We start from the raw sequence: 11,982 nt of genomic DNA, 5'->3' as shown, positions 1-11,982 counted from the left end.
TGAATTTTATGAAATTTACTGTTCGATTTAAAGTTTATATCGTATAGATCATCCATAAATTTTTTAAATTTTTTTGAAAATCATTTGATATGTTATTGAGACTCATCAAGATTTACGTTATTTAATAAACCGTTAATCTCACATTTATCGTGAAGGAAACTGTTGTGCAGATAGAATGGCTGCTTTAGGCATCAATGTTAATGGTTTTTTCTGGTGGGATAATGTTCCGCCTAGTGTTCAGGGAGATTATATTAATAATTTAATGGGTCTTCCGTCTTTTAGATTTCATTAAATCCACCGCACTCTTTTTCCCTTATCCTTGGTTTTATCCCTTGGGGTTTTCTAGGAAAGGTTTTTAATAAGGCAGTGACATGTTTTCCTATATTATTCTTTCCTTGGGTTTTGGTCTAGTCGCCCCAAGTTTGTATTTTTTGTTCTTTCTTTTTAATAAATTTATTAGGGTGCTGCAAATGATAGGTGATGATTATGGGGTGCCAACATAGTTGGGATGTCATAGTTATCATGTGATGCCTATGCACGCTAATGTTTTAAAAAAAAATAAACCGTTAATCTTGATGTGTCTCAATAACATATCAAATGATTTTCAATTTTTCTAAATTTTTCTATGGATGATCTATATGATATAAACTTTCAATCCAACGGTGGATTTTGTAAAATTCGTATTCGTTATAATATTATTCATGACTGGTCTACTATGGACCACTTGATGAAGTGGTCCATATTTATGAATTTTTTTTCTTCTTTAATTTGATTTTTCTAATTTTGTGGGTAGGTGCATTCAACACACTGCATTGTTTCTCATGAGTTTTTGTTTTTTTAAGTCATACGTTTCTTCTATAAAGTAGGATAGGAACCAATAAAGATTTGGTAAACTTGTGAATAGTGAAGAGAAAATCTCTAATGGCTTCATCAATCAAAATCTCAAGGCTCATCTCTCGCTCGATTTCCTCTGCTTCTTCTACCTCCTTGTTTTCTCGAGGTAAATTTTTCTTTAATTCTTCATTTTTTTACTATCATCCAACACAATTATGTCACTTTTTCCTGTGTTTTTTTTTTTGTATTTTTTTTCATTTCTTTTCCAATTTTGTCTTTTTTTGATGAAATGATTCTCTGGGGTTGTTTTAATTGATCATGGGATCAGTATCATGTTTTGAATTTTGAGAAAAATAGCATAGGATTTTGGAAAAACAAAGTACATGTTGGGATATGAAAAGGATGAAACTTTATCAATGACATCTGTGTAGTATGTATGAACTATGAAGGGGTCTTTCATTAATTGCATGGATATGGAGTACTGATGTATAGTCAATTTTTGATAACTGTACTTTTTTTATTCTCTCACTTCACTTATGACTCTGTGTTGTGTTGGTGCTTTTTTGGGTGGAGTAACATGAAGGTGAATTTGTGCATGTTTAGATATATCATCATGACTGAATTTGGTAGAATCACGGTGTGTCATTGTGATTTGACAAAAATACACTTTAGAATAAATGTTGTACTATGTTTGGATTGACGGTCAGATTAACGAAGGTGGAACAATGATTCTGTTGAAGTTATAAAATATAGTTTTTGTTAAAATTGAGGTAATCCATTGTGATTTTGACAAACTCACTGTTAGTTTAGACAGATTTAACAAAATTAGGGTGCCACTGTGATTTTGTCAAACTCACTATGAAATTGAAAGTTACTAGTATGTCTAATGTGAGATTAGCAAAATCCAGTGACAACGTAATTTTGTTGAAGCTCTAAACTATAGATTTTGCTAAAATTCGTGACAATCTATTACAAACTCATGTGTCAGTTGGAGATGTTAACCCTGATTTCAGTTGGTGATTAAAAGGGGTGATTCAATTTAGGTTTTACATTAGGGGCATAGGCTCTTTAAAGGCATTGATTGATACTCAATGACTAATTGAAAATTGAAAAAAAAAAATTCAGGTGCGAACAGTTATCTTGGTGGATTACTCTCTAAATATAGCACTGCTGCTGCCTTTGATGAACAAACAATTAAACCATCAGTGCAAGTAGAACACACACAACTCTTAATTGATGGAAAATTTGTAGATGCTGCTGCTGGTAAGTATTTTCCTTTTTGTCATTTCACTCTCTTCCCATTTCACAGTTTGAGAAAAAAGATTTAATTTTGAATACATAAATGAAAAGAAGGGTTGTTTTGTTTTTTTGTTTAATGTTTTTGTGGTATCTTACATTACTATTGGAATTATGTATCATCAGGTAAAACATTTCCATCATTGGATCCAAGGACCGGGGAAGTGATCGCTCATGTTGCTGAGGGTCACTCTGAAGATGTTGATAGAGCTGTTGCAGCTGCACGCAAAGCATTCGATCTAGGGCCGTGGCCTAAGTTGCCAGCCTATGTATATAATTTGATCATTGCTTATTTTTCTTTTAATTGTGATTTTTGGTTTATTTTAATGAATTTGCAGTTGAATTCACTTTTGTTTTTTTGTTTCTGTGGTTTATAGGAAAGGCAAAAGATATTGTTGCGTGCTGCTGATCTGATTGAAAAGCATAATGACGAAATTGCAGCACTTGAGACTTGGGATAATGGGAAGCCATACGAACAATCTGCTCAAATTGAAATTCCAATGCTTGTTCGCCTATTTCGTTACTATGCTGGTATGTATGGTGTAGAATTCGGTACTTAACGGGTTCTTCTCTTTGTTTTGGTGAAACTATACTAACACTTGTATTTTCATATTCTCCAGGTTGGGCAGATAAGATTCATGGTCTCACAGTTCCAGCTGATGGACAGTATCATGTGCAGACATTGCATGAACCAATCGGTGTTGCTGGTCAGATCATTCCATGGAACTTCCCTCTTCTCATGTTTGCTTGGAAGGTGGGACCCGCATTAGCATGTGGCAACACTGTTGTTCTGAAAACCGCTGAGCAGACACCATTGTCTGCTTTGTATGTAGCAAAACTATTTCACGAGGTAAGTGATAGATTCACCAATCTTGTTTTAATTGTTATAAAGTTAAAAGCGTGGTTTTTGGTGGAGTTTATTTTAAGCATAAAATATATTTTTTATCTTCATTCCAGTAAAAAAAATACTTCATTATTTTTAATTTGTAAACTTTCTTGTAGGCTGGTCTTCCTCCCGGTGTGTTGAATATTGTGTCTGGCTTCGGTCCAACTGCCGGTGCTGCTCTTGCTAGTCACATGGATGTAGATAAGGTACTAAAATATTTAGTTCTGCACTTGTGTGTAATTAAATGATTTTCGTAGTGATACAAATGGGTTTCTTCCGGAAAAAAGTTGCTTGTATATTCAAACTAGGTTCACTCCATATACTCCGCAATATGTAGTACCGATACTTCTGATTGAAGGCATGTCTGGTGTTCGACACATGTCAGTGTCTGACACCTACATGACATATGGTCCACATTTAATCTTTTCTATTTTCTAGAATTATTATTACCAGTGCCATGTCTGTGTTAGCGCTTCATAGTTGCAGTTACATGAAGTCATATGTTAAAATTTCAATGGATCTTTGACTTGTGTAGAGGTTTCAATTGTGATGTTCATCTTGGACAATCTTTTCTTTTGCAGCTTGCATTTACTGGCTCAACCGATACCGGAAAGGTTGTCCTTCAACTGGCAGCTAAAAGCAATCTTAAACCTGTAACTTTGGAGCTTGGTGGGAAATCTCCGTTTATTGTTTGTGAAGATGCCGATGTAGATGAAGCTGTTGAGCTAGCTCACTTTGCCTTATTTTTCAACCAGGTATATACAATCGCAGTGTTCTTGTTATCAAACAATTATCTTTCATATAATTCTGTAGAAAATAATAAGTAAATACTGTTGTGTATTATTCCTCAGCTCAAGGCTGGTTTAAATAGGAAGAGTACAAACATAAAAGGAAATAATAGATAAGCTTAGAATCTCCTAGAAATAACAAACTAGGAAACTAAATATTTTCCAACACCCCCCCTCAAGTTGGTGCATAGATATCTATCATGCCCAACTTGCCGATCAAATGCTCAAAGGTGGGTCTTGCTAAGCTTTTGGTCAAGATATCTGCAGTTTGCTGACTCGAAGTTACAAAAGGTAGACATATGATTCCGGCATCTAACTTCTCTTTTATGAAATGTCGATCGATCTCAATATGCTTGGTTCTGTCATGTTGAACTGGGTTATGAGCTATGCTAATAGCGGCTTTACTGTCAGAGTATAATTTCAATGGAAGCTCAATTTTCATCTTAAACTCTTCTAGGACTCTGTGGATCCATAATCCTTCACAAATACCTTGAGCCATAGCTCTAAACTCAGCTTCTGCACTACTTCTTGCTACAACTCCTTGTTTCTTGCTCCTCCATGTCACAAGATTACCCCAAACATAGGTACAATATCCGGAGGTTGATCTTCTGTCAGTGACTGAACCTGCCCAATCAGCATCGGTAAAGATAGACACATTTCTTTCATTAGTCTTCTTAAAAAATAATCCCTTTCCGGGATTTGCTTTCAAATATCGCAGTATCCTATAGACTGCCTCAAGATGTTCCTCAAAAGGAGAATGCATAAACTGACTTACTACACTAACCGAGAAAGCAATGTCAGGTCTAGTGTGTGACAAATAAATCAGTTTCCCAACCAATCTCTGGTACCTTCCAGTATCAACAGGAACACTACCTTCTTCCCAAAGTTTTGCATTAGGATCCATGGGAGTATCTGCTGGTCGACATCCACTCATTCCTGTTTCTTTCAATAAATCTAGAATGTATTTTTGCTGGGAAACTACAATACCATCTTTTGATCGAGCAACCTCCATACCAAGAAAATATCTCATGGATCCCAAGTCCTTGATTTCAAAGTCTAATGCTAATTTCTCCTTTACTCTTGCCATTTCAACTATATCATCTCCAGTAAGGACGATATCATCAACATAAACAATTAGGACAGCAATTTTTCCATCTTGGGAGAACTTTGTGAACAAGGTGTGGTCAGCTTGTCCTTGAATGTATCCTTGTTTCTTCATGGAATAAGTGAACTTTTCAAACCAAGCTCTAGGAGACTGCTTTAATCCATACAAAGACTTATTTAGCTTGCATACATTTGATCCAAACTTGTCTTCAAAGCCAGGAGGAATGTCCATATATACTTCTTCTTCTAAATCACCATTGAGAAAAGCATTCTTAACATCCAACTGATGTAGGGGCCAATCTAAGTTAGCAGCAAGAGACAAGAGAATTCTGACAGTGTTCAATTTTGCAACAGGAGCAAAAGTCTCTGAGTAGTCTATACCATAGGTTTGAGTAAAACCCTTAGCCACCAATCGAGCCTTGTACCTTTCGATTGACCCATCCGAATTATACTTCACAGTAAACACCCATTTGCATCCAACCGTCTTCTTGCCATCCGGTAGTGTCATAACACTCCAGGTTTTGTTCTTTTCAAGAGCTTTCATCTCCTCAAGTACAGCTTCCCTCCACTTTGGAACTTCTAGAGCAACCTGTACATTTTTTGGAATCTCTACACTAGACAATTTTGAGGTAAAGGCAGAAAAAGATGAAGACAAATTTGAATATGATATAAAATTGGACAATGGGTATTTAGTGCAAGATCTAACAGGTTTTCTAACAGCCACAGGATCATCGATATCAGGATACAAAATACGACTCTCAGAAACAGAGATAGACTTACCTTTTCTTTTTTTAGGAAGTTGATCATCCCCCAGTTCAGATTCATGACAGTGTTGAGATGTGGACTCATCACTTTCTTTGTGATTCTTTCTCACAAAAACCTTTCCTTTCCAAGTCTTGTTTCCTGCTTCAAACCTATTATCTTTATATGACTCATTATTTTGTGGCATTTCAATTAGATCATCATTATCATTGTTTTCAAGATTCTCATTGTTTTCTTCATGAGAAAATGTAGGCTCGGATTCACCAAGCTCACTACTCATAACAGGAGTAGGATTAGATAAAAAATCATGGCCATTTTTCGTTGGTGCAGAAGTATAAGTCTTAGAACTTTGTGATACCGGCAAAGATAAATTATTAAAAAAACTCATGTCCTCAGTTTGAAACGAGTTAAAAAAACTCATGTCCTCAATTTGAGACGAATCTTCATTTAAATTTCCCCCCTGAAGATGCGTGTCAAAAAAAGGTTTGTTTTCAAAGAATGTAACATCCATGGTGACAAACATTTTCTGGTTTTTTGGATCAAAACATTTATATCCCTTCTGGGTTGGAGAATACCCAACAAAAACACATTTTATAGCACGCGGTTCGAGTTTGCTAATATTCTTATGTTCATGAACAAATGCAGTGCAACCAAAGATTTTTAAGGTCAAATCGTTTGAAACACGATCATTAGGAAAACATTCTTTGAAAATATGAATTGGAGTTTTAAAATTAAGAACTTTGGAGGGCACTCTGTTAATTAAGTATGCAGCAGTTAAAACTGCTTCACCCCACAAATAATTTGGTACTTTACTTGCGAAAAGTAAAGCTCTAGCCACCTCCAACAAGTGCCTATTTTTTCTTTCTGCAACTCCATTTTGTTGGGGAGTGTTAGGACATGAACTTTGATGCACAATTCCATTTTCACGAAAAAAATCACTCAACATTGTGTTAAAATATTCTTTGCCGTTATCACTTCTAAATACTTGAATATTTGTTTGAAATTGATTTTGCACCATTTTAACAAAATCTTTTACGGCCTGACAAACGTCAGATTTCCCTTTTAACAAGTACACCCAACTAACTCTTGAGTGATCATCTATAAATGTGATAAACCATTTTTTATGAGAAAGTGTACTCGTTCGGTTAGGGCCCCAAACATCACTGTGAATAACAGAAAAAGGTTTTGATGGTTTGTAGGGCTGTAATGGAAAATGAGAACGATGATGTTTTGCAAATTCACATGCTTCACATTTAAACAAAGATAAATCCTTATTACGAAATAACTCAGGAAATAAGTGTTTTAAATAAGGAAAACTAGGATGACCTAATCGTGAATGCCATAACATAACATCATCATTATTATTATTCAAAACTAAAAAAGATTCAAAGCATGAACTTATTGGTTTGGAAGGTAGTTGTGATTCAGGTTCAATGTCGAAGTAGTAGAGTCCTCCACTCTCCTTAGCACTACCAATCATCTTCCCCGAGTTCAAATCCTGAAAAACACAATGAGTACGGAAAAAATTAGTTTGACAATTTCTATCTTGGGCTAATTTACTGACAGACATGAGACTACAAGATAGATTTGGGACATGAAGAACATCTTTAAGGGTTAGACTTGGAGACAACACAACCGAACCTTTACCCGCAATGGCTGAAAAGGATCCATCCGCAATTTTTATTTTATGGTTACCTGCACATGGACTATAAGAAGAAAACAGAGTAGAATCACCAGTCATGTGATCACTTGCACCCGAATCTACTATCCAAGCACGACTAGGACTGACACTAAAAAGGGCAGAAGTACCTTTGGGGGCAACAGAGCCAGAAAGAGTGTTAGATTCAAGAATTTTGTACAGTCTGTCTAGTTGTTCCATCGTGAATGAAAGCTGAATTGAAGAAGACTGATGCTCTTGATCAGAATTACTGGCTTGGAATGTATGACCCTCACCTCCACCTTTGTTCTTCTGATTTGAAGGTCGCGGAAGACCATGTAATTTCCAACATTGAAAAATAGTATGTCCCAAACGATGACAATATTTGCATTCACGACGGTATTTGAAAGTGGATGATCGTCGTCGAGAATAAAAAAACGTCATAATTAATAATCTTAGCCAAGGAGTACCGGAAGCAGCAAAGAAAAGTAACGCCGGTGAACAGTACTCGTGAACAGTAATCACGTGAACAGTACGTATGAACAGTGCCTCCGATGAACAGTATTTTAAATGAACAGTGGTGCGTGAACAGTACCACGTGTGAAAAGTGCCGCACACAAAATCAGTCGTCGTGGTCAGATTGTAAACACGACGGCGGCTAGGGTTTTGCGGAAGCGAGACCCCCAAAATCGGGAGCTCTCGATACCATGTAGAAAATAATAAGTAAATACTGTTGTGTATTATTCCTCAGCTCAAGGCTGGTTTAAATAGGAAGAGTACAAACATAAAAGGAAATAATAGATAAGCTTAGAATCTCCTAGAAATAACAAACTAGGAAACTAAATATTTTCCAACAAATTCAGATAACATTGATTGGTGTTCTTTGTGACAATCAGGGACAATGTTGTTGTGCTGGCTCTCGAACATTTGTACATGAACGTGTATATGATGAGTTTGTCGAGAAAGCAAAGGCCCGCGCTTTGAAACGTGCTGTTGGCGATCCATTCAAGTCAGGAACAGAGCAAGGTCCTCAGGTAAAATTACAAAGAATCACTTGAGTGATTGATCTTGGAGCTTTGTTTTCCTATTCCGCTAAGGTCATTGTGATGTTCAAATACTTTAGGCTTCACAAAATTAAAATGCATAGAAAGAAACCAAGAATACTACATTGCTTTTACTTTGATATTCTCATGTTAAATCTTAATTCACGAGTCTTTTGAAATGTCTGACTGAATATACTGAATTCTTTTATGCGATTCATACAACCAGATTGATTCAAAGCAATTTGAGAAAATATTGAAGTATATTAGATCTGGTGTTGAAAATGGTGCTACACTTGAAACTGGAGGAGAAAGGCTTGGCAGCAAGGGATTCTATATTCAGCCTACTGTCTTCTCAAATGTTCAGGTGTGCGCGTGCGCGAGTTCGCATGTCTATAGTTAAATTCTCATCTTTGCAAAGGATTATGAAAACACAGTTCCTAATGTTTTTAATTGTATTTGTGACAATCAACCAGGATGGTATGCTGATTGCAAAGGAAGAGATATTTGGTCCAGTGCAATCCATATTTAAATTCAAGTGAGTGCAATTACTCTTCTATAAATAATGCTATTTTTTAGTCCCTATAAAATACCACTCTATCAAATTTGGTCCATGTACAAAATTTCCATTGTTGTTTGGTTCCCAATTTTGATGATTTTGGCAAAGCTTTCATTAATGTGAGTTCCTGATATCACCAAAATTTGATGATTTTGGCAAACCTATTTATTTTATGGTAATTGCTCTTCTCTCTCCATGAATTGCTCAGGAGTCGCCCTCATCCACCGGAAGATATCTTCTGGTAGGCAAATCCTATCCGAAGATATCTTCCGGGTAGTGTAAATTTTACCAGAAGACATGTAACTTTTTGCCATATGTCTTCTGGTAGTATAAATCTTACCGGAAGATATCTTCTGGTAGTGTAATTTTCTGTGTGAGGGGGGAGAAGAGCAATCACCTTATTATACAGGGACGAAAAACATATTGAACTTTTCTTGCGCACTTTTGGCTTTGCGCAATGCAACTAATTTTAATGTTGATCCTAGGGACCTTGGCGAGGTAATTCAAAGAGCAAACAATACAAGGTATGGTCTTGCAGCAGGGGTGTTCACAAAGAACATAGACACTGCAAATACTTTGACTAGAGCATTGAGGGTTGGAACAGTTTGGGTAAATTGCTTTGATACATTTGATGCTGCAATTCCTTTTGGTGGTTATAAGATGAGTGGACAAGGCAGAGAAAAAGGTGAATACAGTCTGAAGAATTACTTGCAAGTTAAGGCTGTTGTTACACCCTTGAAGAATCCAGCATGGCTTTGAGCATGATTGATATAGATCAATCAATAAATAAGGCTTTTATGATGATAATGATGATAAAATCAAAATCTTGTTTATTTGTCATCTATACATTTGACTTTTCATCTTTGGTTTTTTATTTTTGTATGCTTGAATAATTTATCTAGAATTATATAATAAATTTTGTTTTCATTTTTATTATCCTTGCCATTTCGTACTTGTAACAAAATGTATCAATAAGAACAACCTAGAGAATCCGGGTTCGAATCTTAGTAGAAGGATTACCTACAACCAAATAAAATTTGTTCAATACTAATCTGTGGATTACTCCCATAGTTGATCTTAAGGGTTGAAGCTATGGGACAAAAGTGTAAATGCAATGAAAAGTTATCCTGAGAATAGATCAAAATTAATTATATACTTTCTAAGTTTCAAATATATTTATACCTATGGATCCGAGCAGTAAGATGCACACCATGATGACACTGATGTCTGTGAGTATATATCTCACTACAACAAGACCTAACTAACATAGCTTATCTTGTGCAACAATTGAGTCAGTTCCTAGATTGTCCTGTTAGTAGTAGTACTCATTATAGAGCCTCATTATAAAGCCGCACACAAAGTTCTAAGATACTTAAAAAGGGATGTCCTGGTAATAGCCTTTTCTTCAGGTACTCTAGGCTCCTCAGATGCCGATTGGGATGGATGCATTGATACTAGAAAGCCCGTCATTGGTTACTTCTTTTTCTTCTTCTTCTTCTTCTTCTTCATTGGAGCATGCATCTTTGATAAGTTGGAAATCTAACAGTTGCCAGATCATCATTTGAAGCATAGTACAGAGCTCTAGCTAGCATCATCATCAACTTGTGAGTTACAATGGCTTACTTACTTATCAAAAGATTTGTAGATAAAATGCACAAAAGTTATCAGCTCTATTATGCGACAGTCAAAGTGCCCTACACATAACTTCTAACCATGTGCTTCATGAGAGAACAATACACATTCATGTGGTTAGAGAACGACTGCAAGAAGGATTGATGAAGTTACTATCTATTTCTGGACATGACCAAACTGCTGACATATTCACTAATTAATTAGGCATTAAATCCAGCTACCTTCAATCGAAATCGAATCATTGACAAGCTTGACCTTGTAGACATCTATAAGCCTGAGCTCGAGGGGAACTATTGAAGACATTAGGGAAAATTAGCTTAAGTTGTGAACTAATACTTACTTGTAACAAGTTACAAGTAATTTGTTTTACACTAGCTATTAGTTGCCAATTGTGCTAAATAAATATTTTCTTTTAGGTTGTTAGAAATGGTTACGCCTACTTGAACTTGTATATATATATATATATATATATATATAAGTCCTCATTAATTATATTCTACACAATTTAATTATTGAATAATTAATACAATCATCTCTTTTCTATTTCCTTTGTTAGGTTACAATCATCTTATAACCATATTTCCAAGCACCGCCATAAAACAATTCTCCTGTCCTGTGATCTTATGATACATCCAAACAAATGTTTGTATGTTACTTCTTTCCCACATGCCCAAAGGTTCATATCATATAGTATATAGTTTGTTTATGTATATAGGCTGTTTGATGCATGCCAAAGCTTCCAATAAAGGAAGCCATTCAGCCACATGGTATGCCCACAATAAGGACATAATCATCATACTATTAAGATGCATTGTCTATTTTTGGTACATTGTTCTGTCTTTTTTTCTCTTGTCAAATACCCAAATTCAGATTACTCTTGTGACCTATGTCTATTTTAATATTCTTATTACACAAACAACCATAACGTTTTCTTATTTTTGTTCTTTTTCAGGTGTGCAGTTTGTGTTGATATTTTAAATTTGAATTGAGTCTCACATTAAAGAGAAAAATAAAGTTGAATACTTTATAAAAATGAGAAAACCAATAAATCTAATGTTTTCAAATTTTAGGTTAAGCCTATGTTTGGTATCACGGTGGATAAGTCAGAATTTTGGTGATCCACAATTATACTAAACATAAACTAATATATATTGTTCAATTCACTTTATATAATTATGTGGTTGTTCAATGTGAGATGTGATAATCTTATGACCCAACAGTTTTATTCTTGATTATAGACATGTTACATGTACCCAAACATTAGAATGTCACGCGTGAAAATTTTAACAAAAGTTATCACTTTGTGCTTGTTTGGATCTGCGTTGAGAATCCACAAACGCACGTTTACAGTTTCAAACGTGATTTTAAGTTATTTGGAGGATGTTTGGCACAAAGCTAGGAACGTGATTCTTCGTTTTAGAATC

At 35.4% G+C, this 11,982-nt stretch overlaps 1 protein-coding gene across 1 annotated transcript; it reads left to right on the top strand.

Annotated features, from left to right (window-relative positions):
- Positions 1 to 770: 770 nt before the first annotated feature.
- Positions 771 to 9,857, top strand: LOC123920360 (benzaldehyde dehydrogenase, mitochondrial-like). Its single transcript, XM_045972636.1, has 11 exons — positions 771 to 1,000; positions 1,960 to 2,097; positions 2,257 to 2,399; positions 2,508 to 2,661; positions 2,751 to 2,980; positions 3,133 to 3,222; positions 3,598 to 3,771; positions 8,224 to 8,361; positions 8,597 to 8,734; positions 8,844 to 8,905; positions 9,412 to 9,857. Exons 1-11 carry the CDS (start codon positions 922 to 924, stop codon positions 9,683 to 9,685), a joined length of 1,620 nt encoding a protein of 539 aa, XP_045828592.1. The 5' UTR covers positions 771 to 921; the 3' UTR covers positions 9,686 to 9,857.
- The last annotated feature ends 2,125 nt before the right edge of the window (positions 9,858 to 11,982 follow it).

The sequence above is a fragment of the Trifolium pratense genome, linkage group LG4 (genome assembly GCF_020283565.1).
Source record: "Trifolium pratense cultivar HEN17-A07 linkage group LG4, ARS_RC_1.1, whole genome shotgun sequence".
Classification (NCBI taxonomy): domain Eukaryota; kingdom Viridiplantae; phylum Streptophyta; class Magnoliopsida; order Fabales; family Fabaceae; genus Trifolium; species Trifolium pratense.
Note: the sequence above shows the minus strand (reverse complement) of the source record. Positions and strands in the feature narration are given on the sequence as shown.

Bases quoted from the DNA above. Each gene is read 5' to 3' on its own strand.
- LOC123920360 (XM_045972636.1), top strand. From the start codon at position 922: ATGGCTTCATCAATCAAAATCTCAAGGCTCATCTCTCGCTCGATTTCC. The intron at 2,400-2,507 runs GTATATAATTTG...TGTGGTTTATAG, and splicing joins GGCCTAAGTTGCCAGCCTAT to GAAAGGCAAAAGATATTGTT. The intron at 3,223-3,597 runs GTACTAAAATAT...TTTCTTTTGCAG, and splicing joins GTCACATGGATGTAGATAAG to CTTGCATTTACTGGCTCAAC.